This window comes from Mirounga leonina, unplaced genomic scaffold (assembly GCF_011800145.1).
Source record: "Mirounga leonina isolate KUSES-001 unplaced genomic scaffold, KU_Mleo_1.0 Mir_201, whole genome shotgun sequence".
NCBI classification, from domain to species: domain Eukaryota; kingdom Metazoa; phylum Chordata; class Mammalia; order Carnivora; family Phocidae; genus Mirounga; species Mirounga leonina.
In genome coordinates, this window is record NW_023270504.1 from 15,395,393 (window position 1) to 15,420,040 (window position 24,648).

The 24,648-nt window shown below is 35.4% G+C and overlaps 1 protein-coding gene and 1 pseudogene across 2 annotated transcripts in view; both read right to left on the reverse strand.

Moving 5' to 3' along the window:
- PIK3C2G (phosphatidylinositol-4-phosphate 3-kinase catalytic subunit type 2 gamma) overlaps positions 1-24,648 on the reverse strand; it is a 344,923-nt gene that overhangs the window by 258,131 nt on the left and 62,144 nt on the right. Inside the window, exons 9-12 of one of the 2 annotated variants that reach the window (XM_035028132.1) lie at positions 21,034-21,067; positions 16,019-16,214; positions 10,920-11,042; positions 3,443-3,574 (exon numbers count right to left, since the gene is read on the reverse strand). In XM_035028132.1, the coding sequence (XP_034884023.1) occupies positions 3,443-3,574; positions 10,920-11,042; positions 16,019-16,214; positions 21,034-21,067 (485 nt within the window). The remainder of the gene's footprint in view (positions 1-3,442; positions 3,575-10,919; positions 11,043-16,018; positions 16,215-21,033; positions 21,068-24,648) is intronic. The other variant, XM_035028133.1, reaches the window with a different exon arrangement.
- On the reverse strand, positions 17,644-19,936 carry LOC118025403 (annotated as a pseudogene).

A 24,648-nucleotide genomic window follows, 5' to 3' on the forward strand; every position in this document is an offset into this window, starting at 1 on the left:
TTGCATTCTGGTTCTTGTTCTATTCTAGGCTGGTGACTTATAAAAAGTCCCGTAACCTTCCTTTATCATAGAGATCTCCATCTGTAAATGAGGTATTTTTACTATTTGAGCTTTGTGGGTCTCTCTTGAACAGGAAGGATAGATAATAAGGACTTCCCACCCACAACTTTTTTTATAAATTTGATTTTGAGGATATATCTGAAATGATAAGATACAGTGGGGTCAGGGTTGGCTACTTAGGCAACAATCTAAGGAATCAAGTTGTTTTGAAATTAAGATTTATTTTGGGTCTCTTTTGAAAATCTGAAAATACTCTAATTTTTCTGGTCTTTTACACACCCAGAGAGCTTTGAGAATACCGATACCTGGACCCCACTGCAGATCAATTAAATCAGAATATTTGGGAACATTTGGGTTTTGGATTTATTTTAAAATCTCCCCAGGAGAATCTATTATTCAATGTTGAGGACTTTTGTGTTGAAGGAGTTTATCACAATTTAGAAATGCTAAGTAACTAGCACACTATTTGTTTTGAACTTAAGTAGGGAAGCTAGCTCACAGAAGTTGAGATAAGAAAAGCACTTTCTTATTGCAGTATGGAGGCATCGTGAATATAGATGCAATGGAAATTCCATCTGCAAAAGAGAGGATTATAAAACTTCGGTGGGCAAAATTTTGCCTTTGTACTTTGGATGTTTTTTATAGATCTGAAGGTGAATTTCTGTGCTTCAAAGTGTTTAAGTTTATTTTTATTTGTGGACATTCCTGATGCAGCCATACCTGATATATTTGAGTTTAATCACCCATTGGTTCTTCTGAAAACCACAAAGAGATAGGAAGCCTTTAATTCGGCATATTTTCAGGCTGTGTGTAGGTTGGACAAATAAAGATGTAAGTGCTCATGACAGCTCCACATGGTTAGGTATGAGCAATTCAAACTGTAATAAGTGACAGATTTAATAAGAAATGTTTATGGACAGGGGTGATTCCATGAAAGGAAATGAAATTAAGTGACCTGTTTGCTGTGATCTGGAAATACCTGCATCAAATAAAGTGGGTTAGAATCTCTATCACTCAGAGCAATGAACACAGTGGGAGTCATCACATTCCCTAATTGCCCTACATGACGGATTTCTGATGTCTTGAAAAGATCTGGATTTCTTCAAATTGTTTAGCCCAGGAGAGAAGCAGATTTTCTGATTTTTCATGAGAAATGCTCTTTTAGAAATATATTTACAAATGCTTATCAAAGTGCTCTTTGAAGTAAGTTTTGTTTTCTGATGTGATGTCTCATCATCCACAATTTCAATCTCTTTCCCTTAGGAAAACACCACCTAGTATCAGTCCCAGATGAGCACTCACATAAAAATGTTTACTAATGGTAAATGATACATGACAAAACAACATGGAGATAGTATTTTTACTATCATAACCATCTAGAAAAAAGCCTTGAGGATTAGTCTGAAAGATATATTCCAAACTTCTTATATATTTAATGTTTATTGATTGCATGTTATGTGCAAAGTAATGTATTAGATGATGGAAGGGAATAAAATGGACTGAATTTTTTCAGTGAATAGCTAGAAATTTTATTCTACAAACATGCTAGATGTTACAAACACAGCAGTTGAAACGTTAAAGAAACTCACTCAAGAGAAGGAAGGGCACTTGCAGAGCTGCTCCTAGTGAGAAAGTAACGAAAGTTCTTAGCCCACAAATAAGATTTTTGAAATATCTGCTAACAGCAGTAGGTATTACTTTTAGGGCTAAGCTATTTCTTTTTTTTAATTTTTATTTTTAACTAATCTCTACACCCAACATGGGGCTTGAACTTGCCACCCCGAGATCAAAAGTTGCCTGCTGGGGGAACTTGGATGGCTCAGTCAGTTAAGCATCCAACTCTTGATTTCGGCTCAGGTCATGATCTCAGGGTCATGATACAGAGGCCCACCTTGGCCTCCATGCTCAGTGGGTAGTCTGCTTGAGATTCTCTCTCCCTCTGCCCTCTCCCCCCCACATGTTCTCTCTCTCTCAAATAAGTAAATAAATCTTAAAAAAAAAAAAAAATGTCGCATGCTCTACCAATTGAGCCAGCCAGCCACCTGAGGGCTAAACAGTTTCTTATAGACTTTTGAAATTTTACTTTATTCTAAATCTCCTATAGGGTTTGAATTTTTTCTAGTTCAATTTAATAAACAAACCTCCACTGATCGCCTATTTATAAGAGCTACGATGTTAGGGGCGCCTGGGTGGCTCAGTTGTTAAGTGTCTGTCTTTGACTCAGGTCATGATCCCGGGGTCCTGGGATCAAGCCCCGCATCGGGCTCCCTGCTCTGCAGGAAGCCTGCTTCTCCCTCTCCCACTCCCCCTACTTGTGTTCCCTCTCTTGCTGTGTCTCTCTCTGTCAAATAAATAAATAAATAAAATTTTAGAAAAAAGAGCTACAATATTAGATGATAGATATTACAAAGATAAATATATTACTGTCATCAAGAAACATATACGAGGAAATGGACGCGTGAAAACAAATAATAGAGCAACACACACACACACCAGATCAGAATTAATCCAAAAAGATGATCTTAAAGATTTACCACAATTGTTTGGATCATAATTTATTTATAATGACTAAATTTGGGAACAAAAACTGATGAAGAATTTTCTTAGCATTTTTATATTATTTATATTATTATATTATTACATTTTGTGTTACAAACATTCTTTGTAACTATTAAAATAGCAATATACACTCTAATTTTTTGAAGGTCCTGTATTTTATAATTTGATTGTAAAGCAAGTCCTGCCATGTGAAAATTAACTAAGCTGATTTAATTGAAATATTTTTTCCTTAATAGTATAAAAAACCATGTAATTGACTTTATCAATATTCTAAGTATTAATTTTTCCAAATCCTTATGGTTAAGTCAACAGTTAATTTTGCAATGGCCATTAGTTCTGATAGACTATCTGAACTCATAGTTGGTTTACTTTTCTGAAAGATTTCATCTTCAAGTTACCAAATATTTTCTTCTTGGCAATAAAAGATCAGCAGACCAGTTACATTGTATAATTTTACTTCAGCCAGAATTCCATGACTCACATTGTTTCTAAATGACAGTATTGATCTAAGTCATTCTGAATTACTAATGCCAGAGAAACTGGTTGGTCAGAGAAGGAAAAGCAATTGAAATTGGTCATGCCAATACCTTTTTATTATAAATGACCCAGTTGACAAATTGAGCATGAAGCCTGTTTCTAAAGCCATTTCTACATTTTTGCTTTCAGTTCCACATTCAATAGTCATGATTTATATTGAGCTACCTCAATTTTGAATAAAATGTCTTCTTGATTTTCTCATTATTCCACATACTGCAAAATAGTCATTTCCAAGGAGATTTTTTATTGATATGAGAGCTTTATTAAGAACAAATGATATACTTACTCTTTTGGAAACACTGGAAGACAAGTCCAAGCCAATAAATTGGCATTATTGGTTGCATAGGCAATCCCAAACAATCTTACAGTGAGCATGGATTCCCTTGGAAGTGACTTTATTTCAAGAGGAAAATTGATCCTTAAAATAAAAGAAAAAAGTAGATTATCTACCCAGTTACAATGATATTTTCATAGATATTTTTTAATATAATGGTATGTGATAAAATTAACTTTAATAATTAATAAGAAATAATGAGGTGTCAATTCAGCTAGTGACCAATTCAGCTAGGAATTGAGGGATCCTTTTGAACTTTTGTGTTTGATCTTGTAAAAATGGGAATATGGCAGAAATATATAGAGTAATGAGATGGGTTATTCAATCAATGGGGATTGCTTTAATTATAATTTTGACATGTAAGCTTATTTTTAAAATTTATAATGACTTATGCATTTACTCTTTGTAAACACAGAAGAAAGAATGATTAACATTGTCTTAGGGAATGGGGGAAGGAAGGAGATAACTTGAAATGGGTCTTAAAGAGTAAGTTGGCTATAATTAGATGGAGATTTGGGAAAAAAATATTCCAAGAAGAGAAAAGTACATAGACAAGGTCATTCATTCATGGAAAGATTAAGTGTAGCTGAGAAATGGTGAGTACCTCATTGTGGCTAGAACGAGGGATGTGGTCAAGTTGGTTGGGAAGTTATAGAGGATGTCATTGAAAAAGGTAGGTAGTTGCCAGAATGCTTAAGAACTCTGTATGCCAGGCAAGGGAATTTGAGCTTTTTCTTAATGGCAAAAGGGAATATTTTCCCAAGACAGCTAAAAGTATAGAGAGTTGTTTACGATTTTAAATGTGAACCATTCTGGGTAAGAGATCCCCAGGCTTTTGGGGGATGACTGATAAAACGTAATGGACATACCAATTTCTGGATAGGTCAAGGTGAAGGAATCCCAAATACAGACCCTGGATGGATTGTTGATATTGGGCAAAAAAGGCAACCAAGGATAAACACAGGATCGTTAATGGTGAGAAAAACTTGAATTCAGATATCAAATCCATTAATATATAAAAGAGAACGTCTAGAAGGTTACAAATGATACTATAAAGACTGGGAGGGGTACACCTGGGTGGCATAAGTGTCCAAGAAGAAAAAGCTTTGACAGAAAGTTGAGAGTGTGATCTGAGGTTTCTAATGGAGGGTAGGGAGAAGGGTACTTTTCTTTCCTTTTTGGAGTCATCTTAGTCATATAGAAATGATCAGATTCTATTATAAGAATATCAAGACAAGTATGGCATTTAGGAGAGATCTATTTGTGAGACAAGGAAATGAAAGACATCAAGAAATTTATGTTTGCTGGAAAATGAGAATGCTAGGAAGAAATGGAAAAACTAAACAGAGGTTAGCAAAGTGAAGACTCATGGGAGCCGATTCACCAAAGGATGGGAAAAGAAAAAAAGTAACTGGAAGAGCAAATGGGACAGCTTGTATTGTATGATAACTGATGGTATTAGGTTGAGGAGTATAAACAGAATCCACTGGCCTTGTGATTCCCAGTTGAATTTTGACATCAAATTGTTTAAACAGTAGGTAATTAGGAGAGGACTGATGATGACCAAAGCCAATGTTCAATTGGAAGGTGCTGACTGAGTTGAATCCTCAGGTAATATTGAGCATTTTCTCACAGTAGCAGTTGGCTGTCTAATCTGGATATTAGGGAGAAGTCTTTACTCAAAGTGTCAAATAAGACATTGGTGACCCCCTTTTATGAGTGGCGGGGGGGGGTGTCAGAATCCAGCCTAAGAAATAATGAGGTGTCAATTCAGCTAATGACCATACTGATTTTGAAGAAGTACACACCCATCTCCCCAATATGCTCTTCCCTGTGATAAAGAGCCCCAGATCCTGTGTGGCAATAAAGCAGCTAACAAGAGAGAAGACAGAAGAGCTATTTTAGAGGTAAAATGAATAACTAATATTTGACTGACAACATATTAGTAGAATAGGACAATGAAGAATTAAAGATGAATTCTAGACTTCTAGATTACATTATAGTTGATAACTTTAACTGATACAGAAATATAAAATAAAAAGGAAATTGAGATGGGGTAATATGTGCAGTTTAAGGCATGATATAATTGATTAATATTAATTCTGAGATGTCCATATGTAAGCTGTGTGGAGAGGACAGTGAGAAGTTTGGACCTGGATATATTTGCATTCAAATATCAGCCCTATGACTAATAAGCCTCATTTTTCCTTATCCACATAATGGATCAAACATTGTATAAGACAATAGGTGGCAAATGGTAGCAATACATCAGTAATACATTCATTATTCAATCAATAAAGTAATGATTTATATTAACCATTGTAGACAGATGAAATTTAATTCTAGTTAAATGTAGGGAAGGGAAATAAAGTGAAGACTATGGTAAAGAAAATCTATTTTTTCAAGATTAGCAAAGTTTAGATTATTAAAAAATTAATTTGTTTTATATTTAGATATTTAAAAGTCTTTCTTTTCCTTCATATTCTTTCACACTCATAATATCCACTTAAAATAATGTGGACATACTTCTCAGCTTAGAAGAAGTTCTGAAACTCAACATAAAATGTTGATGCTCTTGTGGAATGCACAGTAATTTCTTGAATGTTCTCTCTTTATTTATAATTGATTTTCTATTCAGTTTTCATGTTTCTGTGCTAGAATGAAAGCTATAATTTCACTGTATTTCTCACCTAATCTAGAGTGTTCTTTTTCTCATTGAGTCTGGCTTTTTCATGTCTAACTTCACTTATTAGTGAGCTTTCACCTCAAGAATGACAAAAATTCAATAAGTTACAGTGGATAGTTACTGTCAATCTCCATTTTGTCATTTTTTATTAATAAGAATAAATTCTTCTAGGAAAGAATACATGCTCTCTGAATAGTTATTTATTCATTTCTTGAATACCTATGGATTTTTAAAGCCAGAATAATCTCACATTCACTGGAAAATCTTTTTTTTAAACTTCTACACAGCTATCAAAAAATCAAAGGAATGAACTTTTAGACCAAAAAAAGGGGAAAAACACTTAAAGGGACAAATCAGTAAGAAGTTGAAGTGCTCCTTTTTATGCAAGCAGCTGGCATAGACTGCAAGTTTTAACCATATATTTACCTTACTCTACTGCTGAAAAAATGAATAAACACGAAAATTTTTCTGAAATTTTTTTCCTTCTATATGCAATAGTTTCCCTAAGACCAGAATAAATTTCATAGTGAAAAATGGGAGATTTAATAAAATCACAATGTTTAGAACTCTCCTTTTAATACTGATATTTGACAACACAGCATTGTAAGGATTTTTGTGATGTTAAACAGGAAAGCCAATTCAGGACTTTTAAACAGAATAATAACATAGCCTGACTTACATTTTAAAAGAAGTCACTTTAGCTACTGTGTGAGAAGGACTATAGGGGTGCAAGAGAAGTAGGGAGACCATTATATAGCTACTGTGGTAATTCAGGGGAGAGAGAATGAGGGCCTAGACCAAAGAAAGTGATGAGAAGTATTCTGAAGGGAGAGCCTGTAGGATTTCCTGGACATGGGATCTAAGAGAACGAGATTCAGGGTAAAGATGTGACCTGAACAACTGGCACTGAAAATGACAGTCCAGGGTGGCTATCCATGGATAGAACAAGTTTGGAATGCAAGCTTAAGAGTACTGTTTTAGACATGCTGAATGTGTAAGTGTGGAGTTTGTGACTGATGCCTGTGTTGGTGATATAATTTTTGGAGATTCTGACATATAGACGGCATTCAAAGCTATGTGATGATAAGAGAAAGCTAAAGGAGAAAGGTAAATACAACAGAAAAGAGGCATAAGTGCTAAGACCATGATCAGTCTGTGGAAAGAAAAGAAAATAGAGAGGGAATGTCCAGTACAGGAGGAGGAAAGCAAAAAGAATATGGGAGCCAAGAGGAGAGCATAGGTCAAGACGGAGGGTGAGATCAACAGTGCCAAATGCTCCTAAATAGATCATGTAAGATGAAGACTGAGAAACTAACATTAGATTAACTATGCAGGTCACTAGTGACTCTAATGGGCAATATCAGTGAAACAGAGGAGATGAAAGCCTAATTGGAGTATATTTTAGAGCAGAGAAAAAAAAAACTGAAGAAAGTGAATATATACAACTCTCTGGAAGGGTTTTACACTAAAGCAGAGGGAAAAAAATGGGGTGGCTGCTGGTAAGAGAATGGAGTAGAACTTTTTTTTTAAATTTAAGATGAAAGAACTACTTATAGAATATTAATACTCTGCCAAGGATTTTATATGTTTTAAGAAATAGTATAGAAATCACAGTAAAAACATCAGCTTTGGAGTGAGAGTAAGTCTGAGCACTAGTTCTGCCATTTACTCATTGTGAGACCTGGGGCAAGTTAATTAAACTTTGTAACCTCAATATTCTGATCTTTAAAAAAGGGTGACAATACCTGTTTCATTTTTTTGTTGTTAAGATGAGATAATATATTTGGGGTATATTATCATGATTGAAATATGTAGTCAAAATCTATGTCATATATTATTAAATAACAAAGTTTCTGTCCTTAAGTGTACAGTCTAGTGATGAAATGTATAATCAATTATTGTGTAATAGATATATGTTAATAAAATATATAAAGAATGCTACAGGCACCTAGAAAAATGGTAAATAACTATTTTTAATGGAAATGAAATAAAATGAAAATAATTCTAGGTTGAGGTCACTAACTCTATTGAGGGAAACAAAAAACTCACCGTAAAAATAATGCATGTACAGTCTTGAAGGAACAGAAGAAAAATATATCAGTGTAGTTATTCCAACAGCACTAAGGATTTTCAATTTATTTGGGGACTTTTTTGGGGGGGATTTTTAAAAAACTGACTTTAGATTTAGTAGGGTTTTTTTATTGAATTAAATGATAGCACATATCTATTGGTTGAAAATTAATCTGATTTTTTGAAATAACTAGGAGTAAGTTTTAATTAAGTCAGAAGAATAATTTTAGTCATTGAGCTGATTAATAATATTTTTAAAGAATCACTTGTTACATGAAATTCATTCATTTGCCCAAGAACAATTACTGAATTCTTACTCTATCTGATACTGCTTATACTGCTATGGCCAGAATGAAAAATTTTAAAAAGAAAATAAAATGACAAAAACCACAAAAAAGATCTTTGTATCATTTGGCAAAAGCAAACAGAAATATAAGCAAACACATTCAGGAAGGGACCATAAGAGAGTAGATTGAAGTTCCCATCAACCAACAAAAGAAAAGTGGCCAATTATTTCTAATGATACAAAAGAGTTTACAGAGAAGGTGAAAGAGTGTCTTGAAAGATAATTAGGAGGCGAACCATGAGAGACTATGGACTCTGAGAAACAAACTGAGGGTTCTAGAGGGGAGGGGGGTGGGGGGATGGGTTAGCCTGGTGATGGGTATTAAAGAGGACACGTTCTGCATGGAGCACTGGGTGTTATATGCAAACAATGAATCATGGAACACTACATCAAAAACTAATGATGTAATATATGGTGATTAACATACATAAAAAAAAAAGATAATTAGGTGTTCCCAAGGTGGGCAGTAAAGACACTGTACTCTTTTTTTTTTTTTTAAGATTTATTTATTTATTTGAGAGAGCGAGAAAGTACATGAGAGGGGGGAGGGTCAGAGGGAGAAGCAGGCTTCTCGCCGAGCAGGGAGCCCGATGCGGGACTCGATCCCGGGACTCCAGGATCATGACCTGAGCCGAAGGCAGTCGCTTAACCAACTGAGCCACCCAGGCGCCCCTTTAATTTTTTTTAAAAGATGCATTTAACGCAGTATCTTCCTTCCTTCCTTCCTTTCGTTCTTTCTTTCAGAGAGAGAGCGAGCGAGCGAGCTGGGGGGAAGGGCAGAGGGAGAGGCAGCAAGAGAATCTTTTTTTTTTTTTTTAAAGATTTTATTTATTTATATGAGAGAGAATGAGATAGAGACCATGAGAGGGGGGAGGGTCAGAGGGAGAAGCAGACTCCCTGCCGAGCAGGGAGCCCGATGCGGGACTCGATCCCGGGACTCCAGGATCCTGACCTGAGCCGAAGGCAGTCGCTCAACCAACTGAGCCACCCAGGTGCCCAAGACACTGTACTCTTGACAGATGGAGGACCCCTAGCAGAGGCATGACTTCTCAGTTTATAGTTAGGGTAAATAGATCAAATGCAGAATGACTGGGTGCAGGGCCGTAGAGTGGGGTTAACTTCAGAGATAAAGGTGCAGAGATAGGCAGGGGCCAAACCACTGGGAGCCTCGTGTGCTGTGCTAAAGGATTTGTATTTTACCTTATGAGAATTGGGGAACCACTGAAGAATTTCACAAGCAGAATTCATTCTGTGCAATAGAAGAGGACTTTGTAATTGAATATCAGGTCTTTGGTTAAGGGAATTAAGAGCCTAAGGGAAGATAAATGTTGTCATAGTCCTAGTAAAAGGAGGAATTGCTTTTGCATAGAAGGAACCATGGAGTACGTAAAAATTGAAGGCCACATGTCATGTCTCCATTGATTGTGGTAACACTAAGATTAGGATAAGTGGTGCTATCTAACACCATCCTCGGAGTCCCAGAAATTTCGGCACATATTTCTCAGTGAAAAAGGACAATATTGGGGAATCAAAGCATCTTCCAAGAAAGCCAGATCTGGTAAAGGGGGGATGAGACATAGGTTGGTTTTCTTCTATTTGAGGTGGGAAGAAAATTGACTGTCAGTACAGCATTGGAGACCCCAGAGAAATGATTGAAAGCTAATGGAGTAGTGTCATAGGAACAGCAAGAAAAAGTGGAAATAATCACGAAATAGCCATAGATAGGGCCTATGAACTCCCTGAGATTCTGAGTAAAGACTTGAGGTGGAGGGAAGGGGACAGAGGAGAGCAAGAAGGAATGAACTGTGTCAAGAAGGTACTTTTTTCCTTCTTGATTTAATAAGTGTCTCTAAAATGAGAAACTAGGAGCCAATCACCCAAATTAGATGGTAGTTTGCACATGCATAGATAATTATTATCAAAAAACTTGACTGTTTAAATAAATTTATAATTGGCTTTCATAGGAAAGTGAAGATTACATGTTTCTTCATTGTTATACCTGGAATCTACTTCCCCCAACCCCAAATAGAGGGTATCTTTACATCCACAGTCTGTGAATGATTAATAATTCTGTTTTTTCCAATTTCCCTTTTTGATCAGTTTGGTAATGTGGATTGGACACTTGTCTAGATTTCTAAATGGACTTTTAATCTGTTGAACTGTATGGTCAGTTATCTATTAGTATGAGCATATCTATCACATCACTGAATCACATCAACTGGCAATATTTAAAAAAAAAATCACACCTTCCACTTTAAAAAAGAGAGAAAAAGAATCCTTGATCTTTATTGGATAAATGATACTGCCAAAATAAAGATTAAACTTACATTTCATTCCAGTTGACCAAGAGAAAAAACAATTTTTTGACTGGAATATTTCTGTAGCTTCTCACTTGGCACAACTTCTTTCCAGCATATGTAAGCCAACAGGAAAAAGAAAATGCTTTATAGCTAAAAACAAAAATATTCAAAAAGCTGAAAACTATAAAGAGAGCAGTTTTCTATATGCTATTTTTATAGTTATTTCTATATTTATATATATTTCTATATTTCTATATGGGTCAATTATTTTTATAGTTAAAAGTCAAATGATAAAGTTACATCTGCTTGTGTAAAGTATGCTTTAAAAATAACTTTAAAAATTTATGTTGGGTGACATCTGCAAGATGGTACAACAGAAAGCCCCAGACTCTCCTTCCCCCATGGAAACACCAATTCAACAATACATGGATCAATTCCCTTCGTGAGAAATTCAGAAACAAGAAACTCTTGCACTCCAGGCAAGCACAAACCAGTCACATAGAAATCAGTAGGAAAATTTGTGTCCTTTTCCAGAACTCCTTCCCTGGCAGAGTGCAGTGTGATCAGGAGGAAACTCCCAACTCTCAGCCTTTCCCTGGGGTGGGAAAGAGAAGACTGAACATATGTCTAGCATTCAGACTTTTTAAGGGGCTATCTAAGGGACTAGTTTCTGTCCTGCCTAAATCTAAATGCTGAATAGGAATGGGTGCCAGGTTGGGGGCCTCTGAGAACAAAGCCAATGGTTTGAACTAGCACAAATTCACTTGCCACTGTCCCATCTCAGTGCAAAATGAACAGGAAAAAATCCCCAACTCATTGTAAAATGAACAGGAAAACAAAACAAAACAAAACAAAAATCAACTTCTGGCTTCTCAGTGCAAAATGAACAGGAAAAAATCCCCAACTTCTGGCTTCTACCAAAGGAGAAAAAGAGCTGGAGTATGTGTCCAATGTTCCAGCTTTTTGGGTGGCAGCCTGAAAGACTGGTTTCTGTCTTACCCAACTCATAGCATAGATGGGACCTGGCATACTCTGGATGCCAGGGAAGAGCTGAGAACCCAAAACAGATGAGGGTAGGGCTCCTGGGTGTCTCAGTAGGTTAAGCATCTGCCTTCAGCTCAGGTTGATCCCACATCAGGCTGCTCAGTGGGGAGTCTGCTTCTCCCTCTGCCCCTTTCCTGTTCATACTCCCTCTCTCTCTCAAATAAATATGTAAAATCCTAAAACAACCAAAAAACAAAAACAGCTGGGGAGTTTACAGCAGCACCAGGAAACTTGTAGTGCCATAGACAGACACTAGGGAGAGCAAGAAATTATGAGCGCCTGAAGAAAGAAGTAAAACTTCTCTAATTGGGAATTTACACACACAAATCCAGAGAATAGAAAAGGTTTGAAAGGCCCCAGAATCTCTAGTTGTGCTGATTGGTGACATTATTTCTCTGTATGAAACCAATCAATAAAACTGTATTTTTTCAAATGCACAGACGTCAGTACAAAGTAACAAGGCATACAAAGAAAGAGGGGAATATGGCCCAACAAAAGGAATAAAATAAATCTCCAGAAACCATCCTTAAATAAATCAAAGTATATGAATTACCTGACAAAAAACTCAAAATAATCATCATAAAAATGTTCAACAAGCTTGGGAAAATGATGCATGAACAAAATGAGATTATAAACAAAGAGACAAAAAATATTAAAAAGAACCACACAGAAATTTTGGAACTGAAGAATATAATGACTGAATTGAAAAAAAAAATCACTAGAAAGTTTCAAGAGTAGACTTGATCAAGCAGAAGGAAGAATCAATGAACTCAAAGATAAGTCATTTGAAGTTATCCAATCAGAGGAACTAAAAGAAAGAAGAATGAAGAAGAGTAAAGAAAGCTTAGGGGACTTCTGGGACATCATCAACTAGACAAATACACACATTATGTGAGTCCAGGAGGAGAAGATAGAGAAAAAGAGGCAGAAAGCTTATCTAAAGAAATAATAGCTGAAAAGTTCTCAATTGTGTGTAAGGAAATTGACATCCAGATTCAAGAAACCCCGCAAACCATACTAGGATGAGCCCAAAGAAGACCACACTAAAACACATTAAAATCAAATTATCAAAAGTCAAAAAGAAAGAATTTTGAAAGCAGCTAGAAAAAAGTGACCCACCAGATAAAAGAGAGATCTTATAAGTTCATCAGCAGATTGCTCAGCAGAACCCTTGCAGGCCAGAAGGGAGTGGGATGATATATTCAAAATTCTGAAAGTCAAAATTACTAATCAAGAATATTATATCTGGCAAAAGTGTCCTTCAAAAATAAAGGAGAAAGAAATACTTCCCCAGATAAACAAAACCTGAGGAATGTCATCACCACAAGACCTGATTTACAAGAAAGGCTAAAGGTAGTCTTCAAATTTGAAATAAAAATATGCTAGCTAGATAGCAACACAAAAGCATACAAAAGCACAAAGGTCACTGGTAAAGGTAAATATGTAGACAAATACAGAATACAGTAAAATACTTTAGTAATTGTGCATGAACCACTCTTAACTCTGGTATAGAATGTAAAGGGCAAAGTATTAAAAAACTATAATTATAACAATATGTAAAACAAAATGATGTAATTTGTGGTATCAATAACATAAAGTGTGGTGAGGGGAGAAAAAAAGAGTAGAGTTTTTGTAAGTGACTGAAGCTGTTTTAAATGTAAGATGCTTTATATAAGGTCTATGGTCATTACAAAGAAAATGCCTACCTAGAGAAGATACACAAAAGAAAATAAAGGAATCAAAGTATGTCATTACGAATAATCAACAAAACACATTAGTTACCTTAAATGCAAATGGAGTAAATGCCATAATCAAAAGACATAGCATAGCTGAATGGATAAAAAAACAAGATCCAATTACATGCTGCCTACAAGAGACTCACTTTAGATTTAAGGACACATATAGGCTGAAAGTGAAAGAACAGAAGAAGATGCTCCATGCAAATGGCAATCAAAAGACAGTAGGGGTTGCCTTTCATACATAAGACATGATAGACCTTAAGTCAAAAAATGTCACAAGAGATAAAGATGGACATTATACAATGATAAAAAGGGTGAATTCGTCAAGAGGATATAACAATTGTAAATATATATGCACCCCAAATTGGAGCAAATATATTAAGCAAACATTGACAGAACTGAAGGAAGAAACAGACAGCAACACAATAATAGATTTCAATAGCCCACTTTTAATAATGGATACAACAACCAGATTGAACCTAATAGATAAATACAGAACATTCCATCCAATAACAGGAGAATACACATTCTTCTATAGAACACATGGAACATTCTCTAGCATAGATCATGTGTTAGGTCACAAAACAAGTCTTAACAAATTTGAAAAGACTGAAATCATACCATATGTATTTTCTGACCACAATGGGATAAAACTAGAAATCAATAGCAGAAAGAAAACTGGAAAATTAACAAATTTATAGAATTTAACACTTTTGAATAATCAATGGTCAAATAGGAACTCAAATGGGAAATTAGAAAATATATTGTTACAAATGAAAATGAACACACACCATACCAAAACTTATGAGATGCAGCAAAAGCAGTACTAAGAGAGAAGTTGATAACTATAAATTCCTATATTAGAAGTATAAAAAATAAACAACCTAACTTTATATTGAAGGAACTAGAAAAAGAGGAACAAACTAAGTCCAAAGTTAAATGAAGGAAGAAAATCATAAGTATTACATCAGAAATAAGTGAAGCAGAGAATAGAAAAAAAAATAGAAAAAAATAAACAACAGTCACACCATATATACATGCAGGCTTGTGCACGTAGCTTTATCCATATTTATCTGGCTACATAGTTTTTCCATGTTAATTAAAATTAATAAGTATGTACTAATGGTTAAAATATTGTAAGAAACCATCAGAGTAGCAGTTTATTATATTATACATCAGGCCTTTATAAGAAAGAAAAGGCATAAAAGAATCATCCCATGGATTTAAAGAAATATGTGTATGTGTATAGTGTTTTTTACATACTCATCTCATAGATTGATTGATTTTTAAAGATTTTATTTATTTACTTGACAGAGAGAGGGAGAGAGGATGCATGCATGCACAATGGGGGGGAGGGGCAGAGGGAGAGGGATAAGCAGATCCCATACTGAGCAGGGAGCCAGGCACAGGGCTGAATCCCAGGACCCTGAGATCATTACCTGAGCCGAAGGCAGACACTTAACCAACTGAACCACCCAGGGACCCCTCCTCTCATGGATTTAAAGAATTATGTGTATGTGTACACAGGTAGTGTTTTTTACATACAAAGGTAATTTTTTTCTTTCTAATTAACTATTTGTACGGGTCAGTTACTTGCAAAAATACATATAGCAATTTTTTCTCTTTACTGAAATGGTTTCAGTTCTTCTTTGAGGTGCGAAATGGGTGGGTACGATAAATCCATTTATAAATTACTATTCTCTTATTAACTTTAATTGATTTAATCCAAATTCTCTTATAGATTTAATCTATAAGGAATTTAAAATAATGATTATAATATTAATCTAATTATGTTATTCAAAAAAATGCTACATAATAGAGCCAACCTAAAATCTAGCAACGCTCCATGCATAATTGTGGTTAATTTCCATTGTAACTCAAATAACTCTTGGCTAATTCCCACTTAATCAAGGTACTAATTTCATAAAATATCTACCACTCACAACTTGATAGGTATCAGAGTGATTCTTTTCTATTAAGTACTACTCCCTGTGTGTGTGCTCTCTCTCTCTCTGTTCTATTAATTAGCATTAGTCATTTAAACTCAAATGTTAAAAAATATTAGGGCAATCACTAAATAGGATGAGCATTCTCTGTTTCCCTAATGATATACTGACAATATGCAGCGATTTTTAATCTGGAGAATGGGAAAAGACTTGAGGAAAAAGGAATGTGCATTTGGAAATGAAGTTTTTAAAAATGGTTTTAAGATAAATCTGCACTGGTTAAATTTCAAAATTTTTACAAAATATTTGCTCCTGCAAATAAGAACAAGACAAATTATACTCTAACTAGAAGCCATGTAAAAATTAACATTTTTATGAAAAACTCACTACCACTCACCTGTGCACCCAAGTCTCTGGAATGTTGTGAACTGCATACACTGTGAAGCTAAGGTGGGAATGGAGCCCAGGATTTATATAGGAAATGTCATCAGGTACATTTAGAAGCTGGAAATCTGCATAAAAGCTGCAGCAATAGGCATTGATAAGCTGGTAGATGGACCTGGATAGTTCAGTTGTCACTTTCTCTATCAAGCCTAAGGGGAAAAAAAGGATAGAAATCAGGGTCATCTTTGAAGGGCCATATTTATTGTAAGCCATGAATTACAGCTTTGAAATATCTTATGATAAATTTTAAATAAAATTTAATTAAAATGACCATCCACCAACTGAAGCCAATTAGCCATCTGTATGCAGCCTGAATTAGCTGATAGTAGTGTATATAATCAATAAGCTTTCATATCTTCAGTTGCAGAAATCTTGGAAGCATGGCCTTTAATCATAAACCAAAGTTTTTGATTACTAATTTGGCATTCTATAATTTGGAATATTTTTTGTTCCAGTTTATTATTGTTTAGAATTAATTTTCAGACAAGGAACAGATTTTCTAAATGGCTTGTAAGTACTTCAAACAAATCCCATCTAAAAATTAATCATAATAAATTTGACAATGCTATGATGCTTACCATTAACTGAACACTAATCATATACATTGTGCTGCTGTAAAAAGAGAACAGTAATAGTACCTGGTTGGATCTGAAATAAGCCTGAAATGAAAGATTTATGATGCTTACTAAATCTCTTCAAAATCAAAGCCTTAAGTTTTACTATTAGTTTTTTAAGAGGGGTTTATTGATTATTCCTAAAAGTAACTTGTCATGAAGGAAGAAAATGAAAAAAAAAAAAAAAAAAAAGACTAAGTACAGGGGCTAATAGCTCCAAGTGTGTACTAAATAAAGGCATACCAATATATCCTAGACCATATGAAAAGACCTAATCACTGAATTTAAGGTAAACTTTCCTGGCTTTCGTTCTCCCAATAAATTCTCTTCCCTGGAAAAATTCCTACCTGAGAGGAAGGAAGAAAAGACTGATGAAAGGGACCAGGTAGTACAGGTTGTGAACTCTGAATCAAAATCAGGAAAGATGACGCCATCACAATGGAGAAGCTTATGAGGATGATGAACGTTATCCCACGGGTGGAGTTCAGTGTCAGACTTCTTAGCGGGGCCAGTGAATAATTCTCACCACTGACATTTTGTATGCATTAATATGCATATACTTTAATATGCTCACTTGTGATTGTTTTTAATATTCCACTATAGTAGTGTTTCAAGAGTTAAATGAGTAAACTCAAATGTAAAAGCTCAATCATTATTATTTTTTGAGCCAGATCAGGAATATCTTCGACAAATACTTAAGCGATAAAAGGGTTTAGGAAATGAAAAGACAGTCTGAAGTGAAGTTGTGAATGGAAGCTCTGGTGCCCTCCGCGGAGTCCTCATGCCTTGACGGGCTTGGCCGAAGGAGTCTCCGGAGGGTTCGCACAGCTCGCTGTGGTCATGGTCAAAGACCCCTCGGTGTGAATCTGTCCATCGTCCTCACACAACATCTGTCAGCCTTCGACCAATCCCCAAAATAGGCTCCTTAAATCCTACAGGTTCGTTCTGGTAGACAAGCGAAGGCAGAAAACCCTGAGGAAGAAATCAGGCTGGTCTGATCTGAATGCTATCCTTTCCCATCCTGGGCCAGGAAAACATGCGGAGAGGCCACATTTTAGATATTTCTACTTTTCCGCCACTACGTCCTGGAGAAATGACACGGAACCGCAGCTTAGCCCGTGGTGGCGGGAAGACGGAGGAGGACTCTGCGGTTCTTTCGTGGAACCCACTGAACTAGGCACAGGGCGGAGGAGAGCGGGCGATCTTGTCAGGAGGCCTGGACTCTGTGTCCCCGAGGGTCCGGAGCGCTACCTGGCCAGTGGGCGGCACCACCACGCGGGTAATGCCGCGGCTGCCGAGCGAGAGGCGGAGCCAGCCGTGCGCAGGAAGCGTGGCGCCAGACACACCAGGCTGCGAAAGAGCGCGTGGCCCCAGAACTGTTCTGCGGCCTGGCGTCTGCTGGGTGGATGCAGTTCGGGCTCTGCCTTCGTAATACCCTCCGTGTCTGGCTTCCGCGGAGACTTGGGCAGGTTCCACTCCGTAGGCTGGAGGGGGGCGCCTTCCCTCAGCAAGTCTGTGCTGACTTTGCAGACTCCTGGCACGTGTTTGCTGATGATGTCAGTGGTTTCTATTACATGAGTCATGGAGGAATGCTCGATTTCCTGAAGCTTCAACGCCACGCTTGCGAGTCGGACACCAGTTAGCTCAGCGCGTTTGCCACCTAGGGGAGTCGGTAGTGAAATCCTTTTGCGAGGAGGCGTCCACGCGGTATTGGGAATACCTGATGAGGAAGATGGGCTGCGTGGCCTTGCCTTTGTAGTGGTCCAGCCTGGGACCCCAGTTCTTCTCCAGACTCGAGGTTCTGCTTCCACACGCTGACCAGGACGTTGCTCTCATCTGTCCCAGATGTGGTCCCGACACCCCTGTGGCACACGGCCCCGCCCACGGTGGCGGCGGCTTGGCGCACCTCTGCGCCTGAGCGGGGCGCGCCCACAACTCAGAGAAGAGCGCTGTGACCGAACCCCAGGCCGCTGAGGAGTCATCGAGAGAACGAGTAAGCACACCGTTAGAAAATTCGTTCTTAAAAAAATGACCGTGATTTGATGTGATCTGATGTGATTTGATGCACGCCAAGTCAAGGCACACAATAGTGCTGTTGTTCTTTTTCAAACACATGCACTTCCTCATCAAGTTGTTTCTGAAGCATAAATTGCTTGTAGTCTCTAGTTGTTTTGCAAAGAAAATTAATACAAAGAGCCAGCTTTTTCCTCCATTAGTCTGCAGCGTTCCAATACCAGACAATTTGGCTACTCAAAAAAACAGGCTATTTTCAGCATGGGACTTCTTCCCACATCCTGCCGCTCAGTAGGTCTGTCCATAATTAAATTTGTTGTTGTTGTTGTTGTTGTTCAACACATGCTATTATTCACTTAGTTATTCATAAATTTGTACAAAATTTATAAGATGGCCAAATTTTTACTTAAAATGGTGTCCTTTGTTGAAACAGTCTGAGGGGACAAGCAGCATGAAAGAGCTCTAATTAAAATTCTCTGGGAAATCAGCAGTAGCAATTAATAAAACAGAAGAGTAAAGCAGCATAGGATTCATCAAACTCTGGAGGCCAACCAACAGAGATTCTCCTGACCAACAGAGGCAGGGAATTATAAATTTATAGAAGCATGTTTCCCAGGTCCCCACATTGTGCTGTTGGTACTCTGAAGCAGGGAAGTAACAAACTTCTTGTTAATTCCCCAATCTTGTGCAAATGAATACACATCTAAAATAAATCATGAAGTTGGTTCAGAGATCTTATTAATTCAAGCCCCAGCATGTATTTTGGGAAATCTTAATTATTTGGATAATTACTCAAAAATTACTCTTGATTTCTTGTGCAGAAATACAGTTCTTGGTTATAATTTGCTTTTTTGAGGTAATATAGAGATGTGTGCTTATGCATTATGCTTTACTATCAGAATTCTGGATGAAGAGTACATTTCAGATATCCTCAGAAATGTACTAGGGACACAAGATACTGGGCTTGGTGGTGAAATATGGAGTAATAATGTTTATCACACCTGATTTTACTCTGAGAAAAGAGTTATAGTATCATGAAATTGAGAAACAGTGGCAATATATATTTGATTAAAATACATTAATTAGAATCTGTGATGACTTAGCATTGAATATAAACCTTTGGGAACATTCCTACATAGTTTTGTGGGATCTTATATCTCAACCCCTGAGGAATATGGGATAAGGGCATTTTATTCAGAGGTCCAATTCCGTATAAGCATACCTCCAGCTTGTTGACTCCTCATTCTATCACTTGGACTCTGTTAGTGATATTTTTAGGGGGTGTCTATCTTTCCCTTTCGTTTATGATATTCTAGAGTTTTATGAATGCCTGGAACAGGGATTTTTGCACTAGCAATTTGATTTTTTCTCCATGCCCTCTGCCATCCCATTTTCCTCTGTGATGTGAAGTGGAGTTCTTCAAATGTAATTGTGTCTTCTTTTGAGTGGTGGGAATTAGATTTGAGAAGATATCCCTCTGTCCATAACTTTCTCACCAAAATGATTAAGGCTTGGAAGGCAGGTTGGGGTTATCATTTGCACTTCACTAGGACCTCTACACCTAGAGTGTGAGTTGAACTTCTGTGGGTCAGTTTCCTTGAAGGTACTTAGAGTGTTGATATGCCAAATACCATTTACTTTTGCAAACAGGAACAACTCTGACCACATCCTGCACATTAAATACTATCATGACTTCTATACATATTAGGGAAACTTAGGATCAAAGAATTCTTTAAGATCACACAGAGTCAAAAAGTGGCAGAGTTGAAATTAACCAGATTCCAAAAGCTGGGTTCTTTGCTCTATATCATACTATTATTCATCCACTATTTTCTGTAGAGGAGAAGTCCTTCTGTGGCTTGCAGTTTTATAGGCTCAGAGCCTCTGTGAACACTAATTATTCCAGAACCTAATCCTCCTATTATTAGGATTGGTCTTTCAAATAGAGTTTGAATTTAAATCTGAAATTGGTGACTTTGAAGAAAGACATCTGCTACTTTTCTGACTCTTCTTGCATCAACATATAATTAGCTAAATAAAATTTTATAGTTTCTTGGAATAGTTATAAGAATATTTTCAGTATTCCTTTCATTTTTATAGATCTCTTGACTTTTCCCATTTCTTAAAAATGTCAGGCTAGAAGTTTAGAGAGTGGATTTTTATTCACTTGTAGAATAATCATTTCCATCAGTAAAAAGAGTTTTAGCAAAGCATTTTCACTTCAAAAAATATTTCTGTGTATGTGTTACCTTTATATTTGGATGAATAATTGAAAAAACAATAAATTATTTTGGGTTCTATAACTTGTTTTTTTTTTAATGTGGGTACATGTATGTTTTACCTTTTGCTGAAGTCTCTGAATTTTGATGAAAATTCTGAAAAAGAAAAATAAGTGCAAAGATACAATTGTTATTTAGAAAACAAATTCACAAAACAATCAAACTGATAATATCCAGATCTAAACACTAAAATTTCTCTGGCATGGTAAAAACACGAAATATTTATTGGTGTCATATATCAGTGTTGCTTCATAAACAGAAAGAAGCTAAATTGTAAGATGAAAGAAAAGCCTTCTGAATATTTTAGTAAACAGTCTAGATTTTTGACTGAAAAAAATTTAGAATAAGTTAAGCCTATTTAGTATTATTAGAAAAGTTCTGTATATATTGGCTAACCTCAATTCCCTTTTCACAGCAGTGAATGATTTTTTGAAATAAGTGCATTTTAATTCTCTGTTTAACATGTCCAGTTCTTATTATTAGCAGTTATTCAATTGCAATTTTGGGCTGCAATGAAAAGAGGGCTGGATGGACGTGGGCAAAATTATACAGACTCATGATATGGTTTCATTTTTTATTTATTCTTAGGAGATTTTTAAAAAACTGATAGTAAAACACTGGTGACCATATCCTAAATTTTTAAAAAAAGTACTACCTGAAATTTTATTTTTTATTGTCATTTTTGTTCACTTCCATTAGTATGGTTTTATTTATTTATTTGCTTGTTTGTTTATTTGCATTTATATTTGTCAGAGGCCTAAAATTACTTTATTGGTTTAGGAATCACTGGTGATAAATTCATTATCACAAAACCTATATAAGGTGATTCACAGATTCACTAAAAATAAGGTTTCAGTACAAAAGCAAAAACATTTCCTAATATGATCCATTTAAATTAATGCTAATTTTTAAAAAATTTTGCTTGGACAAGTTTGCTTTTAATTAATGAAAGCTCAGTTTCTCAAACAAACTGAGGAATAATTGTTTTCTTGTAACAAAGAACTTGCTACAATATTCCTTTGGAGAGAAAACACTTGTATCATGTTTAAAATGTAATTAAATTTATATACAGCTTTTCACTTAAAAGCATTGTTCACATGAACATTTTCAGAAGCATTTCTCTTAGGTATAATATTTCACTGGAGCATAGTTTCAACCACTAGGCTTAGTAACTACACATAAGATCTTCACCCCACCCATGTGGGTGAGACTATTAAATATGTTAGCCTGACTTCACTAGAATTCAATTTATTCAGAAATATAAACTTGTAGTTTAAAATCACCATGACATCCACCTACAGCACAATGTGTAAGACCATATTTTTCACTTTGTGTTTCATTTATTGTACGAACATGTAATGGAAATATATTATGTTAGATTCTGGAATATAATTTTGAAGGATGGAAAATTGTTTCCAATGCTGAGTGAGAGCATGAGCGAGAGTATAACTGTATTTGTGATATAATTCATCATCTTGCTAAAACTTACATTTAATAAATACCTAATTACTTCTCTGTATGGCAGGAAATAGTCTCTTGCAAGTTGACCAAAAAATGCAGCCAAGGGAAAGGAAAGCTTCTCAAATTTGAGTTTGTTGGCAGAAGATTAATTTTTCTCAGTATTTCTTTAATCTTAGGTTCATGGTGGGTAGACACACTGTAGATACTTTGGCATTGTTAACTGCAGTTGGTTACTACAGGAATTCTGAAAAATGTGCTTACTATTTGTACCAACATTCTTATATAGGTGGGCTCATGGTTAGGTTAGCGAAAGAGATGAACAAAAAGTTTGAATGAAGGTTAGAATAAGTGAACTTTTAAAGTGTATTCAAAATAAGAATCTGCTTATTAAGGGGTATTAAACTATGTTTTGCCATTGACATATATGAAATAAAACTCGTGATTGTTAACTCTATTTTTATGTGTCAATAATCACATATAATTTAGTGCTCATAAGTAGATAAGAAATGTGAAATGTGAATATGAGCTTTTTTTGAGAATTATAATTGTTCATAGCTTTCCTAGGAAATACTCAGTTTTTCTTTGAAGGATTCTTTTGGCTTCAACTATATTGAAGTTTTGATATTTCTAAGAAACTTGTTATTTTTGTTCTTTTAGGGAGTTTCAGAAAATGAGTGTTTTAAAGATAAAGCTTTTTGTATCTAGTAATATTTTAATAACATTAGAACTGTTTTATCCTAAAATTAGATTTTCCTCGTTCTTTGATCAGTTTTTTGTTTGTACTGATTCACTGAAAGCCGGACATAAAAATTGAAGCACAACCAAGTGGTCTTAACAGATGGAAAGACATGTGCCCACATTCATGCATGTGGTCTCCTCCTCTGGCAAAGGCTCACATCTGTCATGAGGCTGGCTATAATCAATGGTTGTGAGAAAACGAGAACCTAAGTGGTGCTTGTGCAAATTAAAACCTTCATGTTGGCTACATGGGAAGGAGTCTCCAAAACTACCACCAGCCCCATCCCCACTACCTCCAGTTATAATAATGACTCATGCAAGAAACACTATCATCTGGACCTTTATTAACATTATTTGTAATGCTCATAGAAACCCTGCAAATTCTGTTATTATTTATTTAGTTAGTTAGTTTTTTATGCATGCATACATGCAGTGAGGAAAGCTGAAACTCAGAGATGTGAGTTAATTTTCCCAAGGATGTTCAGCTAAAAACTGGTAGATATTGAGTTCAAGTCATATTTGCATGACCCTAAACTCTTTGTATTTTATCATCAGCTTATACTGTCTCCCAAATGTGATCATCTAAGAGAAACTAGTAGCTTGTTGAAAGTTAACTCTCACTATCTTGTTATCCTGACTTAACTTTAGCTATTGGAAAGCTCTTCTTTTTTTTTTCAATATATTAATATAAATTCTTTTTATTTTATTTTATTTTATTATGTTAATCGCCATACATTATATCATTAGTTTTTGATGTAGTGTTCCATGATTCATTGTTTGTGTATAACTGGGTTATACACAAAGAAAAGCTCTTAGCATCATATAATTCTTAAGTTTTTGAGTTCATCAAAATACTTATTTTCACATCATACTGATGATAGGCTTTTCAAGACTATGTATAATTTTACCACTCTGACACAGAGTAAAAAATATGACCAGATTAAATGTGATCACTTCAAATTTTTTACCTTGTTATCATTTAAGAAGACCATGAATATTAAAATGTACATATAAAAACAGCTTTGGAGACTACATAGTTATTTCATTTTCTTCTATAATTGGAAGGTATAAGAGTAGATATTTTCCCTTTAAGAAAAATGTAATAAAATAAATAGTTATTAATTTCAGACATCAAATTTTGGTATTTATTGATTATATTTTTTAAATTTTGATTTCTTCTTTGCTTTGGGATTTTAGCTTTTAATGGATGTTTATCTGGAAAATCTTTTGATAGGATGATTCCACTGCTCCTGAGTCATCACTGTCACTATGTAATGTGAACAAGGTATTTAAATTTCTATATTTATTATTACTCTCTAATTACAAAAACAAGCTCTAGTTAAATAAGACTAATAAAATACATTAAGAAATTACTGATTTTTTCATAGTCATCTATTTGAAACAATGATGATGATTTATATATACTAATATAATTGTCCACTTTCTAAATCAATCTTTTTGAAATTTCAAGCCTGGCA